Source organism: Numenius arquata, chromosome 1 (assembly GCF_964106895.1).
Source record: "Numenius arquata chromosome 1, bNumArq3.hap1.1, whole genome shotgun sequence".
NCBI lineage: Eukaryota > Metazoa > Chordata > Aves > Charadriiformes > Scolopacidae > Numenius > Numenius arquata.
The window spans coordinates 60,124,713-60,149,823 of NC_133576.1; the positions used below are offsets into that span (position 1 = coordinate 60,124,713).

The following is a 25,111-nucleotide window of genomic DNA, read 5'->3' on the forward strand; positions in this document are numbered from 1 at the left end:
GAAAATCCCTCCAAATTCTTTATTTCATAAGCAAGTGAAAGAATTGACTATGTCAACACATCGATATTGTACTGATTATGGTCAAACACATTACAGAAGTAACACACCACCTAGAACTGTTATTCCAGGGAACCTTATTACACTGGGATGTAAATACATACATCTTGTATGTATGTAAATGTAACTTGACTTGTTAAATTAATAAAATTAAATCAAATCAATTAAATGCAATCACCTCATATCACAAAGCAGATTCTACAGTACAGAGGACAAAAATGTATTTCTTAATGCATTTGGCCCAAGTATGATTACGTTGCCACTATTTGGCATTTTCTCCTTAAATTTGAAGAGTAGAGTTTGTGTTCTCTGAAGTGCTAACATGCTTTCCAGCTCTGTTAGTAGGTCAAGAAGTTAAAAGCCATCAAACGTGCACCAGAAGTTCAGATGTGGCTGTGTGTCCAACGGCTGTCAGCACTGTCCTTTTGTAGAGCGAACTGCCACAACAGAGGCTTGACTTGAGACTCAAGTAAGGAGAATACATGTTGCTTCCTTCTCCCCTGCCCTGAAAAGCTAACGTTTCCCCCCCAGGATACACATTTTTGGGAGACGCACTTAGGACTCCAGAGGGGAAAATATACAATCTTCAAGAAATGAAGGATTTAATATATACATATATATTTTAACTACAATAACAACCTTCCCAATGTATTTCCCAAATGCCTTGATAACAATTTTTACGATGCGAACATGAAAAGCGGTAACAGCTTTTTATTTCCAATCAGCTTTTTATTTCCTCTTTGACTGCAGACATTCCTCTTGGCATAATCCACAGCAAGGTCATCCTGCACTACCGTTTGACAAGTTCCCACTAGACATTTCCGACACAACGGCTGACCACACACCAAATGCCAAGTGAAACCCTAACATCTGCATAAGCTTGCTTTCAGAGAGGGACACGGAACATACTTTAAATTAGTTCTTGGTCACATCTGCCTCCGTCATCTCAGCGGAAGAGGACACGACATGAAAGCCTGAGCTTTTAAACAGGAGCTTGAAATACAGCTGGAAAAACATAGCAACAGAGCAGCAAAATGAAAAGCAACACAGCAGCTCTAGGTAGTGCACATGAAAGGACAGCCTGATTTTTTTCTGAAGCATGATAGGTACAAAGTAGAGCCTACAATGAGGAATAAAACTGAACATTACATTTCTATTCTGTTAATATATTCTTCTTTGGTGATCTTTAGAAGGTATATAAAGCACTTTACATACGGCGTCATACTTCTGTGGCGCAGTGTCAAGTTACTTGGGTACCTTCACACTGATGAAGTCAGAGCAGGCACTGAAATTAGCAGTATTTGTGCAGACTGAGCACCCCGGGAACTTACAGGGCAGCACACTCTGCACGCCACATCAGCAGCAATACCTGCTTCTAACCCCAGGCTGTGACTGCTCTCCTCTGCCTTCTCCCAAGACTGGTCATATTCAAAACCCTACACCACGCTTCACGTTGGAGCGGCCCACTCTTGAAGGCAAGTGCAAGGACTTGCCTTCAGCAGAGAGATCTTCCAGTTTAAGTATGCGCTACAATTACACAGATATAATTTCCCTAAATAGACAAACCAAACCCTGTTAATTCGGAACCAGAGAACATGTGAGTTACGCAAACAGCTACGCCACTGTCAGCTCTTACTGCCCATTAACCTGCTTTCTCAGCTCAGCTCCTCCTCTGCAGGAGACTGTCTCTGAAGTCTGCTGGCAGACTGGCTCCTGTGAGCGCTCCCTAGCCCGCTTCAGTCGGTTTCTCACATTTCTTCAGCGAACCTAAGCCATTTTGACTGAATCGGGTTAGAAAACATTGATACGAGTAGCTCTACTAACAGCGACCAACAAATAACAAATAGCTAAGCGCAGAAACCTCTTTCATCCATTTGGATGGATATGAATCCTATCAAAAATCTGATCACTTGAGAACATTCAAAGAGCTACAGCTTCACACCAGCAGTGTAACTATATTATTAAGATTCCCCTAGCCATGTAAACCCTTAAATATTCCATTCAAAGTGGATTTTGGGGGGGAATCACACTGGTAAGCCTCTACAGATTTTAAGACTAGTAAGAACTACCCTCTTACCCAATCTGGTTCAAGTTCTTGCAATTCTCTTGGCACTGCTTCAGCTTAAAAAAAAAAAAAATAAAAATCAGGCATAAAAATAAGAAAGCAGTAGAAGAGTAGTGACAGTAGGGAAGGGCGATGTCAAAGATGCACACTACTGTAACTGAATATACAAACCTGAACTTCTTAAATTTGAAGAGATACTGTCTGACGAAGTCAAGGCAATTAAAATCGTCAAGAAGCACAAAAGGGTGCTACTTTTGAGAAAAGTTTTTTGGTTTTTGTAAGAGCAAGATAGAGTTTGTAATATACCCAATAGCAGCTTCACAAGAATTTTATGAGAAAAAGTTTATTCATGTAGACTACACTAACTGGACCTTCAGAATTTCCACCCACCCCCCTCACATCTTTTGAGAGTCATCACAACCTATCAATAAGGCAATACCAACAGTATTAATAACCCCTGCAGGCAGAAATTGTTATTTTAATAGTTAAACACAGTCACACAATAAGGCTTAAGCTCTCTTCATAACTTGCCCTGTACTCACAGATACCAACAGTGGAACAAAAACAGATTTGCCATATTATATACATGCTAACGTTCCTGCAATAGAAAGGATTAAGGGTGGAGTTTCAGGCAGCATTCCAAGATTAATCTCGTTAGACAGACAATCAGCAAAATACTCATGACTAACTCTAGAATGAAACATGTTTGCAAAGTGGATTTTGAGCTTCCTAAGAGATTCAAAACTTCTGTAATTTGAGAAAGACTAAAGCCTACAAATGTTTTAGTTTTTTGGTTTGGGGTTTGGTTTTGGTACTACAGAAATGCATTTAAAAAGAGTAGTACTTCTAAATGGCAAATCTTTAGACATAACAATTACCAAATCCACATGCATCCATTCCTAACATTTGTTTAGCAACCATTAAGTTTAACAGACTATAGAAGCTTTTCTAAAAAGCAGAAATTAAATTGCCAAAACCAAGGTAATCTTTATCTTTTCCAGTTCAAAAGCTTTAACACACCAGTACACTCTGGAAAGTGAGTGACAACGAATGCCAACCGTAGATTTCAGATTTCCTTTGGCCTCTTAGACTAAGCTTGCCATTTACATTTGAAAGATGATTCCTTGTAACTACTAGTTTCCGCAAATCTTGGAAGAATATGTTGACTTTTGCATTACAGCTAAGTCTGTCTTGACATAGCAGAAGATTCTAAAGGCCAGGAGTTCTAAGTCATGGATGAGGTTTTGATGACAATCAAGACAAGAACTGTATTTCAATTACTGAATGTATTGTCTGATTTCTAAGAACTCGGTTCTCAGTGAATTCCTATTTCCAGAGCTAAAATGTTTAAAACTGCCTAAAGAGACCTCAAAGACTGTGGAAAAAAACCCGATGATACAGAAAGGGTTCCTGTCCCTGTGTTGTCAATTCTTCCACCTCTCATTATACGCACAAGTAACAATCTTAAAAATTCTAATCAAGGACAAACAAGACATTTTAGACAGTCAAAATCACACATTTACACAGCAGCCACTGTGAACTTTATTAAGAAAATAAGTGTTTGCCAGTTAAACTGCCATCACTTTATTGACTTCTCCGCTTAGTTGTAGAAAAATCAGTTCTTTCATAACGGCTCTGGAGATAATTTATTGCCAGGTAAATGTTGAATCATTGGCAATGTATGCTGTCCTTGGAACTCTGGCAGTCTTACCATGAAAACAGCACACCTTTGCAAAACGCAAAGTAAGCAACACACCTTTCATTCAAGCCACTTGAGACAGATGTCACACTAGCCAAACAGCAAAACCACCTTTACATTAAACAATCTTTTCTGTCATGACAGTTCCACAAAATGAACTGCAATTTGTGAGGGAAAAAAATCCGTAAGATACCAGTTACTCATTCTCTTCATGTAACTGTGTAGTCAAGTCTTATTTCTCAGGCTGGAGAGGTTGAGCTAAAATTAAATACAGCATGATGATCTATCTTCATGAAAATGTCCTGTTGCTAATGCATCTGCTTTTGCCTCCTCTCCTCTTTAATAGTCCTATGCAGTCCTATGCATTAGAAGTCAGAACAAGGCTTCTTCGTTCATCTGGAGTCAGAGTTATAGTTAGTCCTCTAAGCAACTCACAACGCAGTCTATACACATCTCTGAAAAGAAGTTCTCCATTTCTAAGTAATCCAACCATCACCGAAGACATTTCCCTATTTTTTCAACTCCAGAAGTTGTTTTAATTTCTTTTTCATCTTCATCTTGTAGCCATGTGGCAAAATAGCATTGTCATGTGCTACGTATAGTAGAATTTAATCTTTATTAAAAGCTTCAGTAGATTGCTCGAGGATTTTTGGTACTGTAGTAGGCTTCACATGCAGCTACATAAGCAGATTCTGGAAAGAAATCATCATGGTATTCTGCTAAAAACCTGAGAAGAAAGCATACACAAAAAAACAGAACATGAAACATTTAAGAGAAAAACTATTTTCAAATTCATTTTTAAGCTCAGCAGATCCACAGCCTGGAAATTAAGAAATATTACCCTTTGAAATTTGGCATACAAAAGGCTTGCCCTATTTTTACAAGTTTTACATAGTGAGAAATAGCCTTCCCCTATCATTCTGAAATCCAAATAGCATTAAAAAAATTTACTCAAGCTCAATAAAAAAAAATCCAAAAGTTGAAGCTACACTCAGAAAAGAATGCAAACTATCATAGAAGGAAAAAAAAAAAGTGAAGAGATCTTTATGCGACTTCTGTCAGTCACCTGCTCAGCATTCCATTTCCATTTATGTCAAAACCAGGATTTTCAGTTATTACAATGTCAGTATCTTACACAAATGTCGAGTAACCATTAAGACAAACTGTATCTTTTAAGGTAAGTAAAGCTATGATTCGTTCTTTTATGTGCCTGTGCACTTAAGAGTCTCTGCTCCTTGTGAGTATCTGATTTAATATGGTTCTCAAAAGCAAATACATATCTTTTGTGAATCCAGTACCCTAATTTCAGATTTCTCCAAGCTGCTCCTCAGATATTATTCAAACAGCAAAGAACCCAGTATTTTATCATGTCTTCCTGCTCTGCCAACATACAACTCTTTCTTTGGTTTAGGACTGAAAATAAAAATAAATGGTGCTGCTACTAATACCAGTGATAAACAGCTAAAATTACTATAAGCTCTCTGCTCTTTCGTTTGTATACGAAGATATCGGGTATGCAAACGGAGGCAAAAGTGCAAAATGGTTCTTAAACCCTTCAGTACACGATCAAGCTGTACTTCAGAAAAAAACATAGACATTCAAAAATACCTTGATATTAAAGATCAGCATCAATAAACATGGTAAAATGTTTATTTCAGTTAGAGCAGGAAGCAACAGAAACAACAGGAAACAATGTCATTTGCAGAATTCGGTTTCTCTTAGGAACCACTGGCTAGGGAGATGACCTCACTATTGGAAGCTAGAAATACCACTTTTGTGTAACCAATACTCTGGGCAAATTAAAAAAAAAAAAAAAAAAAAAAAAAAAACACAAAAACCAAAAAACGTACAGATCAATGCAATTAAAACCACAGTGCTTCTCCAACCTCACTAATAGCTACGCTGCCTTTACTAGGCATGTCCTTTGATCTTAAGGAAGCCAAAGCATCAAAGGATACTGACAAGATTCTCTACATAAGGCAATCTGAATTTAATCAGGAATAGATTAATTGCTGAGAGCTCATATAGAAAGGTTACAGCACAAAAATGCAGGTAAATGAAGGTTGATTTTTCCCCACACACAATCCTTGTACTTAAACATGGGCATCAAACAAGTGCTGAACTGGAGGAATAACTGGTTAAATCCTACTGATTCTAGGAAAAGTAGTGATAAATACAAGTGTTTTTAGAAGAAAACAATCCTTCAATGTGTCACCATTTATTTAGAAGGCACTTTGTCTTGCTTATTTCATAGGAGTTCTGTAATTAACAGTATGGAGGGACCTCGGGTGGTTTCTGATGTAAAAGTTTCAGGTTTAAGACATGCGAGTGAAGAGGCTGGACAACCAATACACTTTCAGCGGATCACATGGCCGCTTGTTTTTGTTTTTAAACATTACCTAAGGAATTGTTCAGCAAAGGCTCCATTACATGACCGGTAACAGTGTCTAACCAAGCACATAATTTCTGGCAATATTCAGCTGGGGCAGGTACTGCCAAAAGGGAGAAAGATCTCTCATATTTAAACCAAGGATCCAACTGGCTCTGCCACAAACTGACACAACATAAGCTATCATAATAAATGTGCAAGAGCTAAGTAAATTTTAAGTTCCAGAGAGTCTTCATTCACACAATCCTAAGTGCATTAAATACTTCAGCATACTTTATAAGTATTTGTACTCTGCTACTTTCTCATTGGGCCCAACAGCAGCTTCCAATTTTATTAAACAGCACAGAGAAAAAAAAAAAAAATTACATAATTAATGTTGAGAGATAATTAAAAAAACAAACTACTGTGAAAACTATTTTGCTAAATCAAAAAAATTGGGTTTAATACAACAGCATGTTACAGCTGCATTATATCGATTTCCTAGTCACAGAAATAAAGGCATTTAAATAAATGAAATAAAAACACCAGTGAAATATTTTGCCCTGAAAGAACAAAATGCAATGAACTACTACACAGTGAATCCAAATTAGCTAAACTTTGGCAAAAGAATGAGCCAGAAAAAAATATTTTAATTCTTTTCTTGAACAAAAAAAAAAAAAAAAAAACCACACACACACACAAAACCACACACCAGCAGGGCAAGTCTAAATTCAAGCCACTAATATTTGATTAATATGCTGTTTGAACGACAGGACTTAGTGATTTACTAGCGCTTGTCATTAAAACCGTTCACCACCTACACTTTTCTAGGCTTACCAGGCCATAAATTGCTCTAATACTTTATGAAATCCTTTTTTAACATGAGGGAGAGCTACCCCGTAGAAAATAATCCAAAGACACACAAAAACAATTCACATAACCAGATCCTCCTAATCTTCACTGAAACATGTCATTTGTTTGCACTACACACACCCCTTACTCTAGGCAAACCACTACAAAAGAGTACTGAAACTTAGAACTTAGAAGTTCCTAAAATACCTGAGGAGTCCACTGCTATGACTTATGACTATAGTTAGCTACAAATCACTTTCTAGGATATGTGGGGTTGGTATGAAGTGAGTGGGATGAGGCCTAAAACTTACCAGACTTGAGTAACGTTTAACATACTTCGATTGCACAAGATTAAGATGAGCCACAAGTAAAATTTAATATATAATTCTTCATTAACATACGTTAATGACTTCAACAGATAAACTGTGAGTACAAATTACAGGGGCCGATCAAGTTCTCAGTGTCACTGACTAACATTCTGTTAAACACAGCACTAAGTGCCAGATCATATGAGGCAGTATGTTTTAAAAGAACATCAAAAAACCAAAAGGAACCTGTAGAGGACATCGGGTAGCTGACAGTTCCAAGAATTTTAAGGACAAGTAATGGGAAACAGCTTCATTTTCTCTTACAAATTTCCTCACTTTTGCTTAACATCATCAGTCGTAAATGCCAGTTTGGTGCAACCTGAAGTGACAGCTGGTAAAGACGAGAAATTTTAGCTGAAATGCTTGTGGCACAACTAAAACCCAAAGAAAAAAAAGAAAGCTGGCAGAATGCGTACAGTCAAATGTACATGTCTCTGTTCTTAATGTAACAGTTGTGAAAAGCAACATGCTCCAGAGCTAGCAGATACAAATTACTTTCTGCAGAGAAGTGGGAGGAAACAGGCAAAATAACACAAGGTCAGCTTCTGTCCCAATCCCTCATATATCTGTTTACAAAGAGCAGTTGCCTTTCTGAAGCTGCTTTCTATTCAAGCTACATCATAGTGCAGAAAGCTGGCACAGAAATATTAGGAGTCTCATAAGACTCTTAGCTACTGGATATTTCACTAATGCTTTGCTCTTGGAAAAGCTAAAATAGCACAAAGATCAATTTCACTGGCACCTGCAAGTGATGAGCCAAGATTTAAAAACAGAGGGAGCCGTACTTAGCAAGTAGAGCCAATGTTCTGCTATAGATCAGAAAGCACTTTGCTATTTAGCTATTCAGAAATTGTTCCATTACTTTTAACTTGCAAATCTGATAAAGTCAGCGCACTCTTGCCTTTTTAATTTTTATAATTTTTATGGAGTTCATATGCATACACCTACACAGTGAAACTGCTCACAAGTACACGAGTTCTGAGAAGCACAGTCAACACAAACATCCTGATGTAAGACTGTACACTTTTTTCTCATTATGAGCATCCACAAAAAGAATACTTATGCTTTACACTCCTCCTCAGAACACAGAGGCAACAGGGCACAACGCAATTATTTCCCTCTCTACCACAGGTTCCCACAAAAGCAACACTTCAGAAGGAACAAGGGGGGATGGAGACAAGAGAAAGAGACACATGGGCAACCTAGCTTGAAGAATTCCCATGTTCTCATCTTCAAGTGTAGCAGTCCATAAGCTTACCTCAGGTGACTCCAAACAATTACCTCACAAATATACTACCATCTGGCTGAGAGTTACGCAGGCAGATCTACCAAAAAGAGGCACAGAACTATCGTTATCCACATTAAAAGGCCACTTGACATATATATGTCAGGAACATTTCTCCACTGAGTCACTGAATTAGTATGAGTTTTAAGAGAATCATCTAGTAGCAAAAGTGTCCTTGTCTTGGCAGCGTCAACACAACGTGTTACCTGAACAGTTTCTGCACGAAGAAAAAGACTCTTTTAAATGTCAGCTACCATCACATGAAAAAACTCAGGGATGGCCTGAAAACTGTGAAAACTATGAAGAAGCGAAAACCTTAATAATTTAAATACGGATAACCTTAGCCATAAAGGTATAAGAATATAGTTAAAATGAAAAGTTCCAAGGAAGATGACATCTTACTTTTGCTACAACTCTTGAGTTCTAGAAGGTAAGCAGATGCTTTGATGAGATCAGAGGCCTGGGCTAGATACTGTTTGAAAGGCAACTGTAAGCAAATTCCTTTAGATAGATCATTAAAGAGCATGATGGGTCCTAACTCTATGAGTCACTCATCAAAAGAAATGTCATTTGCAGATTAAGAAACTGCCTCTTCTCCAAGACTGCTACTACTCAAATGCAGGATTTGAAAGCTAAAAGGCTAAGTTTCACACAAAAGCATGTGCCATCACCTGCTCCCCACATGCTCCAGTTGATAGACATGTCTTCATCTGGAAGGTTGTTCAGGGCAAAAGCTCACCAACACAAAGTTCATCATAACCCCAAAATCAGTGAACAGAACAAGTGAAGTGAAAAGTTTCAGATGGTTATTCTGATATCCAGTGCCTCAAGAACCATGCCAATGGAACCAACAGACTTGTTTTGTTGACTGGACTCTTGTCCCTCATCCACATTCAGAAACCAAGATCATATTTCTTGGCCTTTAAAGGGCAACTGCAGAGGACTCTGAAGGTGCCAAGCTGCCAACATAACATTTCAGGTCATCAGGCTGAGGGAGTGAAAAGTGGTAACTTCTACTAGACCTTTTTTGAAAACAGCCCTACAAGAGCTCAATACAGGAGTCCTTTGTTGGTCTTGAGGATGAAGACCCGTTTTTGGCAAGGCCAGCAAAGATCCAAGAATCAATTCCTAGAGCTGCCTTCTAAAAAAACTACCGTTAACACTTAGTATTTTGGACAACCTCTCACTTTCGATGCATGATCCAAACCTCTGTTATTATGGTTAGGAATACGCTCATCATTCAAATACCAAATCTTCAGGTGCCAAAGTAAGCAAAAGGAAGAGAAGCAATCCACATGGTGCTGTTTCAGGACGCGCTTTTGGCATGGAAATCAAACCTTAGCCAAGATCGATAAGCACACACAGCAGATTCTGCAGACCAACCAAACAACAAAAGCCTACTGAAAATAAGAACCTGTGCAATACCAGGTACACATTGACTAAGAAGCTTTCGACATAAAGGTGCCAAAAGTTTGAGAGGACCCAAAATGGCAGCTACCTTTCTACCCATTCAATGAATACAGTGAAACCCAAACACAATGGTAATGATGCCCTAAAATAAGGCATATACATTCATTGCGCAAGTAGAATTCCTTCATTTGGAAGTGTTTCAAAACTTTTTAAAAGGTCCTTTACCCTTTTTGTGCCTCTAAACCCACACCCGTCCATTGACACTCAGAACCTTGGTTTTCTCACATTTAGGCTCCAATTCTGTAAAGTTTTCTAGTACATTATAATTGCTATGCTGCATAGATACTTTTTGTCAAGTAACCAGTTAATCTCAAAATTGAGAGAAAAATAGAAAAGCCCTAATCAATATACAAAAACAGTAGCAGAATTGTATTATTTGTGATCTCTCAAAATGCAATTTTTAATCAGTTACCATCTTACAACTTAATAAAGTCATAATGAGCAGGTACTCTGTCACAAGCAACTTCACCTAAATAAAGATGTTTTCTATTCCATTCACCATGTGCAATGCTTAATTTTTTCATTCTTGGAAAACCACTAATAACCTCTCATTAACTACACATTAGCACAGACTAGTGGTCATAATTCACCACTGCAATTACATATAATAAATTTACTACACTCCAAGAATGTTGTGTTTTCAAAACCAGAGATCTATTTCTTAAGGTTACTTTAAACAACTTGTCATCTTTCTATATTCACGTTTTATTATCACAGCCCTCTAATTTGTTCACATTTTGATTTGGCTTTCCCATAAAATACTCAACAGTGTTAAAATACTTTTCTACCCATGGAGCAGAGTGGCACAATAGATACAAACAGGTTGTAAAACATGAAGAAAAAATGAGATCTAAAATGAAAGAGACACCTTACAGGATATACTGAGCGTGAAATATCAGTGGGTTCTTAACAAAACCAAAGTCTTTGACCATTAAGAAGGTAGCTTTCCATAACCTGAAATAACCTGAAAGACTACATACTGGCCTCATCTGGGAAAGCGTATCAGAAGCACTGTTAGAAATATTTCATCACTTATTCTTCTCTATCTCATGAAAGTCAAAATACCTATGGCTTTCTGAAGTGCTTTACTATTTTGTTTTGCCTTTTTTTTTTCCTAAAATGCAAATGATATTGACCAAAAATACCTCAGTGAAGACAGTCTTGCTATTCTAAAACCAGACACGTTATATTCTCCTAATTTTTAAGTATCTCCTATTGGTCAACAGTCCTGAGAAGTGACCTCTCTGATGCCAAAACAGTTTTCCACGTCAAGGTTCTGTTCAAATCAATGGAAACCACAAAACAAAAACTGTCACTTTCTTGTCTATCGTTTCTCATCACTTAAGCAGCCTCCGGAGGCATGCTGGGAACCTCACAATACAGAGACGTCGTGAAATACAGCACATACAGCATTTTATTAAAAATACAGCTGAAATAATGGATTTTGTTAAAAGGCAATACTTATTCTATCTCAAAAACTATTAACAGGCAGGAAGATTTAATCAGGGGTCCTTTGCTAGTAAGATTACCAGTTAGTAGGCATCAGTTACTGTGATAGCTTCCACTGCTTGCTCCTGAAGACTGAACTTAAACTGTAAGTGACATCCAGTGAACCCAACAGGTGACTGCATCACTAACGTCCATTTCAGACTGTTATTCTTCTGCAAGTACGATGAATTATTTCAGAGCTAAGTAATCTGAAGACTAAGAGTTTTGTATTTAATTTGAGAAACTAATTTTCTTTCCTTCTGCCAATTCTATAATTGAGAAATCAACTTTCATGTTCTCCATGAAGAATTTTCATTATGCACACTTGTAGAAAGCTGCTCTAAGCACAAAGGGTACAGCTTCTACTTAATATTAAACTAAAAAAAAAGAAGTGTTTCATACATTCCTTAAAAATATATGTTGTCTAGGAAACTGAGATCTATCTTGTCTAGCAGCAATCTGAGGGCACGACTGGAAAATATTACCCATGTAACATCTCAAAGTGAATTTAATGCATCTATCAAGTACTGAGTCAACTCAATAAAACAAGCTTCTAGACAAAGTGTTATATTAAATAAGTCTCAGTTTCTCAGCCCACATGAGATTAATAGTACAAATGTTAAATGAAATTGTAAATTTTATCCATAAAAACATAATACAAAATTAAATCAGTATCTATGCTAGAACTAAATCAGTTCTGTATCACATAAAAGTTTTATTTAAAAGTACATAAGCTACTTATGCTAGGACTACTCTACCTAGAATTCAAAGAAGATTCAGCAACAGTTTTATTAATGCGAAAAGACAGCTTCAATCCCTTGTCTGCTATTAGCAAAATAAAGAAACGAAGAGTACTTCAGCTTGTTACTCAAGAGCAATTCATTAAAAGAAATTAGGCAGTCTTAAGTAAATTGGCTGCTACCATTTAATGCACACAGACTGCGTAGGACAGTTCCTACCTTTCAAAAGGTAAGCCAGGACAGAACTGAGAAAATATTTTTAATAAGCATCCATTAATCCTTTCGTTCCCAAAAAGGAAAAGACAGAATGTGAAAACTGAAGAACTAGTACAAGATGTTACCTCAGCCTCAAGTTTTCTCTTGTGATGAGAAACAGATAATGCAGAAGTATTTCTGTGATAAAAATCAAGTCCGAACAAGTTCCTAGGAAAAGTAATTGTTTGACCACTTTCAATGACATAGGGGACAAAGAAAGAAATACCCAAATGAAAGATGTCCTTATGTTATCTATTTGAATATACACTATTGGTTTCTATGTTACCTATATGAATACACAGCAAAACATATATGACACTGGCTTAGAAAGCTCTTGGAAAAACCACATAGCCCTCGAATACTTTGTTGTACCAGATATACGATATCCACAATATGCTTGCCTTGGGAAACTTGTTTGGATTTAGTTGTAGTCTGGTCTTGAGTACTGAATGCCCCCAGTACCAGAGCACACTTCTGGTTAAGTGTTTTCCAAAAGGAATCCAGCTTGTGTGCTCTGAACACTCCGCAATCAACACAAAGCATGGTAAGTGGGAACTACCAAGAGATTTGCTTCAAAAGCACAGTTCTATCTGACCTAAAAATGCTGATGTGGAAACACCCTCTGCCTTTTTTTTTTATTTCTATTTATAGATGACTACACATTTCAACAAGATGGTCAGATGTAAGAATAAGACACATATGGATGCTATCACTAGAACTTTCCATTTCATCACCTCCCTACTTGTATGGGGGTGGGGGACCCGTTTCCTCCTCCTCTCTGTTCCACTCCACCACAGCTCATCCATAGAATGGGTATGAAGAAACTGTTTTTAAGGTGCTAAAGAGTAGACACTTGCTCTGACCAACACAGAAAGATATCAACAGGCAGAGGTCTGATAAAAACTGATTTGATCCACAGTGAGTTAAGCATCCTAAATAATATTCACTCCAAGCAAAAATAGGTTTCCAATAATAAGAACTAATAGTGTCCTGTTTAACATGAAAGATATTTTGAATACTAATAAGGATCTGACAAAAATAGAGATATAAAAAGGAATCAGTAAAACTTAAAAATTAAATGCTTCAAGAGAAAAAATTGGATTGTATGAACTTTGACATTTGAGACAGCTTTTATTTTCAATAAACAACTAGAGTAAAACCATTTTAAAGCTTTCATCTCCCTGACCTCTAACAGGACTTTTGATATGCTAGTGCCACATTATGTTACTTTTCAGTGTGTGGCTACTTAAGAGTCTGATCAAAATTAAGTTAGGAGTTCCACATTTGCCATTTGTAATACTTTCTTCTCCTTTAAGTTTTCCTTGGGAAATTTATTTTCCACTCTATTGATGCTGCATAATACAGTGCCACACTAGATATCTAACTACCACTACAATGTCATGCAAAGACATTAACTAATCAACAAAGCTGATCACGGTGCAGGTATGACCATACTGACTCCAGTCGTAGAGTCAGCATGGTCACAAAGTCTGGGTTCCTTTACAAGCTACTGCATGGCATAACTGAGAAATCTTTCAATTAGGGAAGACTTTAAAAAAAACCCTACCACAATTAAAAACACGTTCTAAACTATAAGTTTCTCCCCCTGTTAATATTGATGCAACATCAAAATTCTCAGGTTATGCTCTCAAAAATAACAATGCAGATTTTGTATTTCTTCATAAAACATGTTTCTAAACCAAAGTCAGACTTGTCATTCTATACATACTAGCAAATATACTTTTATAGTTCTCTAGCATTGTGTTTATCAAAACTTTAAATAGGGAGTTCAGGTTCCCTTCAATATGAATTACAGAAACAAAAATCATATATTAATCTTTATTCAATTTGATATTATTAAAATCTTATATTAATTTAATCATATTCTTGTAGTTATAGAAAATTAACATCTTATTTTAAAAACCCTCTGTCATTCCAGTATGCTTAGATCTATGCAACAACACAAACGGCGCTGTGGTACATTGTCACATTACCTCAGAAACATTTCAAAGTGTTTTACTAAAGCCTTTAGGTTTTTGTCAGGAAAGCACATCTTCCCCAGTATTTCTGGTAGCTTTACTGTAAATAAAACAAATAATGTTTACACCTTTTCTTTAAAAACAACTTCTAATTACTTTTATCCACTATACAGAAAAGAAGAATATAAAAATTTCTTCTACCTGCAGACTCTAAATTTCTTTGCAAGTTACTCAGTGATCTTTCAAAACCTTACTAAAAAGAAACATGCTGAGAAAGTAAATGCTGCTTGGTTTAATGATGTTTGACAGCATATTGGAAGTAATGCTTGCTTACTTTGAGGTAAGAGATAAGCAAGTTTATGAACAGCCTAAGAGTTTTAAATATATTAAAATGAACTCTTTGCCAAGAATAAAACTAAATGTGATAAAGCAAACAGCAAATCACATCAATATGGTCACTGGAAAAAAAAACCAAACCAAAACACAAAACCAAACAACAACAAAAAAAAAAGCAAAAAACCCACACAGCCACAGAAAACAAAGCAATTTTGATTCAGCACAGAGTTTTACATCAGTTTACCAAACATCCGTAGCAAATGTTGAGATCCATAGATATATGAGGGAGGTGGTGGTTGATCACTTGGTGGATAATTCTCTGGCATCAATTTCCAGGATAAAACCTAAACATAAGACAAGAAAATGTTAGTTATGAAATCTTTATTGGAGCATAAATAATTTAGTCTCTGCAGAACTTCAAAACCAAAGATAAAATTAGTAATACAAACAAAACATAGCCCTACTCGGAGACCAACGAAATCTTTAATCATTGAGTCTAGTACAGTAGCATAAAAATCTGTTACCTCATTCAATTCATTGTTTCTTCTACCTTCAAAGCCAGTAAAAACCGCACTGCCCTCTTTGCTGGGAGTCAAAGTTATAGGTGAAGATGATCCACTATGGACAGGGGTTTCTTCAAAAGGGAAGGAAAAACAAAATAAAAGAAATCAGAAATAAATTTTATTATCTGTTTTATGGAACTATAAGCCATTAAACATAACCAAGGCCTGCCGCTATAACATTTAAAGTCTTAAACACTAGAATTCAACAAATGCTGTCCTAAAGTAGGCTCACAGAAAAGCAGCTCCTTGAATTCTGTTGAGAACTACAGTACCAAAGTACCAAGAATATTGCTTTGTATTTCTCCCTTTGGTTTAAGTTTCAGAGATAAATATTTGATACAAAAAGTAATGAATTCCCACTTCAATCATTCAGTTCACAATCCACATAAGATTAAAAAAAAAGAACAAGACTTAAAAATCTTATTTAGAGCAATAATTTGAAGAGCAAAACGTACTTTTTTCCAGGTGCAAGAAGAGCTTTGGCATAGAAGCTGGGGTCTCAAGATGCCGCCGTTTAGGTTGCGGGGAAGCACTGCTTTCCGATAACCTGTCGCAGTTAGAGCTATGGCGTGTAGAACGCCTCAGCGACTGCAGAATTTCAGGTTCAGCTTTTCGTCTTTTTGGGGTGGCTGGCTCCCCTGTTGTAGGCTGGCTGTCAGTTGATTGAGGCGTTGGTGGATTCAACAGAGGAGGACTTGGGGAAAGCTCCTCCTGATTCCTAGGAAATAAAGGCAGCTTTACAGAAGCTAAGAGATCAAGGCTCTTCCCCCAAAAAGAGATCCTTCTAGTTTCACAGATCTTGTTAAATAATTATTCAAATTAGACAGTCTCCTCCCAATAGCTATCAAAGTGACAAGGCCTTCTTTTAAATACTATTCTCTGGAAGCATAATTATTTTCAAATTTAAAGGCTAATGAACACAAATTTACATTTCAATGTAAATTTCTTTCCCCCACAAAGTTGCAGCATAACTCTACACCAGTCAATACAAAACCCTTTAGAAGTTAAGCAGATGCCTGAATTCAGATTCTGAATTTCTAAGCAATTTACAGAAAAGTTCAACAGTTTATCAAGACAATTTGTAAGTCAAATTCTGTGAGAAATCATCCTGTTCTGAACATATAACTACATTCTATTGCATTTTCCTCAGGACATAAGCAGTATTAGACTCCATAAACCCAACCTACCTGTTAGTATTTGTTGAGTTTTCTTTGATGGGAAGAAAGAATTTTGATGAAGTCACCTTCTTAAATTGAGCTTGTTCATAAGGATAGAGCAAAATTAATGGAAGTGTGAAGTCAAAGGTTATTCTTAGCCCATCCACCATCTCTTTACATAGCTCAACACTAGAAAAAAAAAAGGGGATTAGGAATTTTAAAGCTGCATGTCAAAAATTTTCAGCATAGTTTTCAATTCCCTTTTAATAGAGATCATTAACGTCTTAAATACAATATGCTGATTTCATCACTAACTAATGATGAGTGACTAAAAGTATACTTAAAACAACAGTGACTGCTGTTGGTAGCTTCAAACAAATATTAAGCAGACTTTTAAAATTTGTAAGGTCAAACAAAATCATACAATTATTCTGTTGTACTATTTACTGGATTAATAAAATCTACTTTACAGTAATAAACCTAGGTAGTTTTTCATGTAATCATTTTGTTTTTCCAAGTTTACTAGGCTCAAAAAAGAGGCACCTTCTAGAATAACTAAGTACTCAATAGAATGAATCTCTGTCTAAAAGGCATACGCAGAACTTGACCTATAGCTACTAAATTGCAATTAAGGCAGTGCTTAAGAGATATCCAAGGAACCAACAAAACCAGATACATTTACATTGGAGATCAGTTTCCAATGGCCTGCTCCAGGTAACCATAGCACTACATTTAGAGGCTACTAGGAATTTGCGTTTTGGGCTTGCATAAAGGACTCACGGTGCTACCTGGTGAGCAGATGAGATGTTACAAACAGAACCAAGAACACTGAATTCAGTCCATCTCCAGCACCTCTCACCTCTATGAAAGTATTCATCTCTCATGTCTCACATACATATATATATTTATGGTAACAGTAATTTGATTCTGCCTCAATGAGCCACGTTAGAAACTCCATACCTCCTATTACCATTCCATACCACCTGCTGAAACTACTGTCTTTTTTTTTTTTAAAACACTATATATAAACTGGGTCAGGAGGCCATCATATACAAAAACTCTATCACATCTGAGAAGGCCAGTAAACTTCTGTATTAAGAGCAGTAAGGGCAATACAATGAAGTTGTCAGCTGAATCTTTCCTACTTAATGGATCACTGAAATTATACACGTTTTCCTTATTAAAGCACCTTCTTTATTGAAGAATTCACTTAAATATAGACCTTTAAAAATCATAACATGCATGCAACTTTCTGTTCATATTTCTGATGTCTCATCTAAATTCCTTTCTGGGAGATTATATTACATAGACACTCACTTAGACCAAAACATTGCAAGGAATAGCATAATTATGCACCATTGAAATAGAACATGTTAAAAATCAAAATTTCTCTTTGATAAAATACAAGATTTCACCCCAGTGTAGACTTAGATAAAAAAGCAGTCTCATCTAATATTGAGAATCTTTAACATCAAAGGGAAAAAAAAAACCAAACTAAGAAACCACCACATGGCAACTGCAGGGTTAACACACTGCATTTGTAACATGGTACAAGAATATAAAGCTCAGCTGACAAAACAGTAACTAAGACACAACCAATTTTAATAAACAGGATTGGTGTTACTACACAAATTGTGTCCCTACGTATTGACTCTAGTATTTAAGATATGTCAATTAAAATAAAAAATTAAAAAAATCACCTGCACTTGGAGTTCTCTATAAGTGTTTGTATAAAATTTTTATCCTTTATAAAATTTGAACCTGTTCAGTTTTATTTAAGCAGGAAATCCTCATATCATATACTCTCGCAGGGCTCAAAAAATTCTTCAGATAGACAACAGCAACACATTCTTCCAAAACGGGTCACAATATTCACATGAACTTACATCATAAAAGGGGATATTGATGTTTTTGCATAATGACTTTTCAGATTATAGGGACTCTCTCACTGATAAACAAATTGTCAGTGTTACTGTACTATGGGTATCTGTTAAATATTTTAAGCCCATAAATACAGCACAGTATAAGCTTACAGAAGTGAACAGCCTTGAAAGAGAACATGGAATGCAAGGTCATTCTTCTTGTGACAATAGCGCTGGACTAACAGTTACTTACTTCTTCTCTGGTGGCACATAATGAAGATTCATATTAGCATGTGGAGTCATCTGATGGTGCCGAGATCTTTCATTGGCTGAAAAAGCGGCATTAATAGCAAAATGTTTCACATATGACTCCAGGATGGTTATTATATTTGTCTGACAAGGAAGCTTCACTAGCTGAAAAAGAAACAACCCATTCACGTTTTACAAAAACAATTAGTAAGTATATCAAGCTTAAACAGGAGCTTGTAATGTACTGACTAGTTTAATAAATCTCTATTGCATGAAGTCATTTCAGGAGTGATTAATATGAGCCCTTAAACCGCCTTTTTGATCAATCCTTTATAAATATCTGGAGAAACAAAGATACGGTCAGGTTAACAAACTTACTATGTTTTCAGCTTTATAAAACAATCTGCATTCTAAAACACAATTGGGTACTGAAATGTTACATTCTTAAATATAATGACAACTCGCTGGTTTAAGCTATAGAGAAGTCTGCTCCCTACACTCTCTTTCCTCTTCCTTACACTAAGCTCACCTTTGCAATAAAGTTCAAAAAACCAGGAGTTGTTACACACAAGAACTACTTTTGAAGCCCTCCTCACCCCTGCATGCACACTCATTTCTTAGCTTGTATTTCATACCCGCTTTCTTCTATTAATATAGTAACAGTCTTCCTCAAGCTTCTTTTTCAAGACTTCAGGAATTTCTATATTTATTGCTCTATCTTCCATGTCCCTTTTTGTGTGAGTGTCTTGTTCTTCTTTCTACAACAGACCAGTCCAAGAAATAATACATTGGTTATGCTTATGAATATTAGTGAAAAAGAACCTCAGTAGTCAGGATACAATACAAGAATCAAGTTTTGTCACGCAAAAATAAATATTTACTATACTTTTCATATTTTAAGTAGATGGTAGCCTTACTGTAAGCAATTTAACAATACTGCTTTGAAGTTATCTACAAATCCATTTTTAAAGAATTTTTTAATTTAGCATTCACTTAAGTATTTAACACCACAGAATGATCAGAAATTTGTTAGGTTTTACTGCTTCAGATCACCCACACCATAGTAGTTAGATTCTATAGACTTTCAGAACAACTATTTATGCTGTAGTTTATTTTTGATAATGTAGAAAACATAGATGTTGGGGTTTTTTTAAGTCAGTCTTCTATATTTTAATTTAAGACCAGAGCTGACATGTCTGTTTCACAGTAAAATACAAATTCAGAAAGATCCTGCTGCTACTAGGATTTGTCCAACCTGCATAGACCAGTAAAATTTTACAGCACCCACAAATCTGGATAATCTAGTTCGCTGTTTTCTCCACATAAGCCTTATGTGCAGAAAGACTGGAAAAGTAACAAATGCGTTATTTTCAGATTAATATCAAAGAATTCTACATGAATATAACATCTTCTGTAATTTTCAAAAACTCAACCACAGTAAGCACCAGGAGTAAGAAAATTATGCTTTTAATTCCAGCTAAATAACCAGCTGTGGCTTGTATTTCATCTATTTCAATTTTTCCAGAATTTCAAATACAGATGTTAAAATTCTAACAAGGAGCACATGAATATACCATTTCTGTCCTCTCTTCTATGTCACTTTCTTCACTTTTTATTTCTTCATCTGTTCCTTCATCACTGTCATCAGAAGAAGAACTACTTATAGCTGTGTAAAAAAGAGATTTCACGTATTTATCTCACCTTATTACATTGCAGAAGTTAAGACAAACAATTTCAGGCCTCAAAGCAAAAAAAAAAAAAAAACACACCCACAACAACAAACAAAAAAAACCCCACCCCACCAAATCAAAACACATCCCCCCAACAAAAAAACACCAAAGCCACAATTAGCTTATTACATTTAATGAGAATGAATAATTCTAACTGAATTAAATACACAAGGATTATTTCCAGCACACTATAAACATTTTAAATACGTACAGCAAGACGTTTACAGGAAGTGTTCTACTCTAGTGAGAAACATTCACTTTTAAAAGCTCCCTGTATTTCTGAACACTCCAATTTTTATTGGACTTGAGTTCTGAACAGGTCTGGATCCGTACAGTGACAGCTGCCAGAGCATCAGTTAAGTGCCAGCCAGTGTTCCTGCTGGTTTTCAAGCTACAAAGAAAAATGCTATGAAATGGAAGAGCTGGCCTGGGAGTGCAATTAGCCAGTCAGCTGACAAGAAACAGACCTTTGTGTCAGGTAGACTGGGGAAAAGAAAGTCTTATTGCCTCCTGAAACATGTAGAAACACTAGCGGGGAAAGTGTCTTGTTTCCAACACCAAACAAAGGAAACTGAGGTCTTATTGCATCTAGTAATACTACATTAAATAAAGCAGCCTTAAGCACTGAAATCACTGATAACAATAGTTGAGTGGAACTGACACAAGGAAAAGCCCCTAGAACACATAAAGAAAGGAGACAACTTAATAGATGCTTAGCATGAAACATAGCGTTCACACCTCTGCCTCTGCATCTGACTGCCTCCATGTATTTCAGATAGGACTGTGATACTCCTGTGTCATCCTAATAGCAAGTTACAGAATGCACTGTACCCCTTGCTCGAAGTTAAACGCATCACACCAGTTATCAAAGAATGAAAACAAGCTCACAGTTGTCGGTACTATCATCATTTTCTTCAGCAGGAAGGCTTTTTAATACAGAGTCAACACCAGGCAACCTGCAACGTCTCTTCTTTCTTCCCTTTCTTCTCCTACAAAACAAAACAGTTCACTGAAATTTGGCTAACATTATTTAATTTGTTTATCCTAGCTAATCACATTACATGCAAATGCACAGGAAACGTATGATTGAGGGTTTTTTTCATTAATTTATGTTGAAATCATTTGGACAATGTTTATTTGAGAGGGGTTACCTTAATGTCTGTACATTAGCTCATATTCATGTTTTCAAGCAGATCCTCAAGCCATGACAAATCAATATTAGATTATTACCTTTGACTGAAAAATACTTCATGTTTTCCTAGGTTATTTTTCAACCACATTTCTTTGGGAACATGTAGATCCAATACACAGGCATTTCGCAGCAACACTTAAGAATAACATAGTTATTAAATGTTAGTCATTCAGAGTGTTGCTTAATAACAATATGTCAGCATTGACCTTAGTGTGAGAAGAGTAGCTCTCTAGAATGCACGGACTATAATGAGTAGGTATCTATTATCTACAGCGTGAGCTTAGAGGCCAAGTTCACTTGTAGACGCCTGGATACATCTGTTTGAATCTGAAAATTAATTTCTCAATTCATTTTGAGACCAAAAGAATTTCTTACATGCGAGCCACAGCCTTCCGTGCCAATTTACGCTGTAATCTGCGGTTTTCGTCTGTATCACGAAGAACATGATCTTCAGCTGCCCATCTATCCCAGCTAAGGACAAGTCAAAAGAAAATTATTAACGGCTGTTAATATATGCCGCTCATGACTACTAATTAAATAATATACATTGAATCAAAAAGCACTCTTCCAATATCATTCAGAAGCAATATCTGTATCACAAGGTTTGCATCCTTTTGTATTCTCACAGCTTCAACTCTTGTGTTGCTACCTAAAATTTCTCAAACCTTGACTTAACATATGATAGCGTTTGTAACACTGACACATGCTATAGATCACAGTGAGAGACTGCACTCATGCACTGGCCTTGATAACCAAGCAAACCAGGATTAGATTTAAAAAAGTGTAAACCCCTTTTATTAATGGAAACCTAAGCACCACAAGTACATGGCAAAGACAGATATCCCATAAAGTTTAAACTCCTGGCTATCAAACTGATCCACTGAAATTTATGGATACAGACCAATGGATCAACATGAGCAAGTGTATTAAAGGCATTCACAAAACCAAAAATATTAATGCAAACATCAGAATCCTTTGATATTCTGTGCAATGTTTTTCTTTGCAGAATAAAATAAAAGAAATGGAAGAACTGAAACCATGTAAACACGTTCTCACCTTCTGTTCCAACCGTTAAAATGGATCAGATATTCTGGAATCTTTCTGCCTTTCTCATCTTTTCCAACAACAATATCAACAATCTGAAACAAATTTTGAATAGCATGTATTAAAAAGCTTGAGAGAAAGTAATTTTTCCAGTATTTAGGAAATCTATGCAAAAAGAAAAAAAAAGTATTTATTTACAGAAATTAAGTATACCTATAATTTTGCCAATGAATATTAATATGAGCAGAAGATATGCATTATACTAAACGGTCAGAAAAGCTAGGGTTTTTGTTGAGCACTTTTTAAGTTGGGGACTGCTAACCATCTTTGTCCTGTCCTCAAACATCCCATGCTTTCAAGACAGACAAAAGGAGATGTAAAACAATGCAGTATCACAATACGGATATACAGATACACATTTGGGCTATTAACATTTTCTCCTGTGTGCTCTCTTCATGCCCTCAAAGCAGGAGACAACAGAGGTCTATATATATAAACCATAGAAACGCTGCTTTCTTGAACAACACTGAATCTTAGTCACAAAACATTAAAAGGCCTTGTGAATATTTGAGCATTTGTTTGCTTCCTCTCTTTCACCCATGGAAAATGGGCCAGTCTGAAATGGCCTGCACGTCAAAAGACATTTCAGGTGGATCATTAAGAGCAGCATCACGACTAGTAATAACAAAGGAATCATTCTGCCTGCACTTGAATGGCTCTCGATAGACCATATATCTCCAGATGCACCCAATAGTTAGGCTACAGTAATGTTTTCAGTGAATTTCACTGAATTTTTAGAGTTGGAAGGGACCATAGAGATCATCTAGTCCAACTCCCCTGCTGAAGCAGGAACCTGGGGGAGTCCGGAACCTGGGTGGAGTCCAGAATTTAAGAACTATCGATGGAATCGAGGAGAGTTATGCTGGAGCTTGGGGATTTTGAAAGTAAAGCAGAAAAGGCACTATTACTTTTTGCACTCAGGTTACCTCTAGTTTTTTAATTTAAGCTGTTGGGGTGGTCAGAACATAGGAATACACGTACAAACAAAAGAGTAGCTCAAAATATTACAGGAAGGTGGAGTTCCTGATCAAAGATGTTCAAAAAACACTGATTTACACAACTAGCAAATTTGCAGCAAAAAGCATGAATTTGGTCAGGAACCCAGTTGCAATAAACCCCTTTCACCCCTCTCTGTAACAAAACAAAACAAAAAACCACAACTGTTTGCAAGTTAGGTATAGGTGACTCAGCACTGAGAAATTATTCCGTGTCCCACTGATACCCCGAAACAATATTATATTTACATAAAGCTCTACAATCACTATCACCATTCTTAAGGCCACGCCTGAGTGAGTCAGGTACCTCAGGCAACACTCAGGGACCACCACTCACTGCTTGCTATCTCATTTCTGCATACTCTCCTGTACCATCTCCTGTACCATTTAAACCCTTCTGAAAGGCAGGAGGGAGCGCAGTGCGGGCAGGAGAGCAGGGAGGGGGGGAAACATCAAGCTACGCTACGAAAATGCAGGGATGAAAATAAGATTTCAGAATTACTTGGCAGGTGTTCAGCCGACAACGGAAGGCGGGAAACCGAGTCCGACACTTCCAGAGCCCCGCGGCGGCTCCGTTCTCTACCTGACGCGAGAGCAAGGCCCCGACGGCCAGAGCTCCGTCGCCTCTTTGTCACCCGGGCAGCGGGATGCCTCCGCCCCGCCGGGGGGGGGAAGGCCCGGAGGTTCGTACACTGCTCCTACGCGCACCTCCCGCCCCCGGAGCGGCGGGGCCGCTGTGTGTGTGGGGAAGAGAGCCAAGCTCCGCCGGCGGGCCGGACTGAAACGCCCAAAGGACGATGACGGCAGCACAAGGGCGGGGAGAGGAGAGGCCCGGCGAGGACGGGCACCGCCTCGCTTTGTCTCCCAGCCCCGTGACGGCGGCGCGGCACCCCCTCCCCGGGCCGCCCTCCGTTTCCCGCAACAAGTGCTGCTGCCGCTGGAGCCGCCTCTCCCCGGCTCCTCCTCGGCTGGGCCGACAGCCGCTTCCCCCTTCACCTCCCGCCCGGGGGCGCGCGCGCAACCCCCAGCGGCGAGCGTTAACGGCAGCAACGGCGGCGGGCCGGGCCGCGCGCCGGCCCCGCCCCTCCCGGTGCGCCTCGGAGTTCGGGGGGGGGGGGGGAGGAGGGATTGGGGAAGGGCAGGGTCGCGCGCGGCGCGTCACCTTGGCATCATAGAGGACTTTGGCCTTGGTGGGGTCGGGCTCGAAGCAGAGAACTCTCTCCCCCCGGTGGAACTTAAATTTCATTCCCCGCGAGGTCATTTGCTCATCATGGCGCAAAGGAGAGAAACCCCGCCC

The 25,111-nt window shown here is 37.6% G+C and overlaps 1 protein-coding gene across 3 annotated transcripts; it reads right to left on the reverse strand.

The window, feature by feature from the left end:
• Nucleotides 1–25,111, reverse strand: MSL3 (MSL complex subunit 3). 3 transcript variants are annotated; one of them, XM_074146350.1, is made up of 14 exons: nucleotides 24,977–25,075; nucleotides 22,772–22,854; nucleotides 22,091–22,186; nucleotides 21,424–21,512; nucleotides 21,260–21,275; nucleotides 20,368–20,452; nucleotides 19,429–19,551; nucleotides 18,798–18,958; nucleotides 16,713–16,871; nucleotides 15,981–16,243; nucleotides 15,487–15,596; nucleotides 15,207–15,306; nucleotides 14,642–14,726; nucleotides 1–4,548 (listed from the first exon to the last, which is right to left on the reverse strand). In XM_074146350.1, the coding sequence occupies exons 1-14, from the start codon at nucleotides 25,073–25,075 to the stop codon at nucleotides 4,449–4,451; spliced, it is 1,569 nt and encodes a 522-aa protein (XP_074002451.1). In that variant the 3' UTR covers nucleotides 1–4,448. The 3 variants fall into 3 exon arrangements, with proteins under 3 accessions (XP_074002451.1, XP_074002440.1, XP_074002458.1); XM_074146339.1 differs by lacking the exon at nucleotides 21,260–21,275 and having other exon boundaries at nucleotides 20,368–20,459; nucleotides 21,412–21,512; nucleotides 24,977–25,111; XM_074146357.1 differs by lacking the exons at nucleotides 14,642–14,726; nucleotides 21,260–21,275 and having other exon boundaries at nucleotides 2,456–4,548; nucleotides 20,368–20,459; nucleotides 21,412–21,512; nucleotides 24,977–25,111.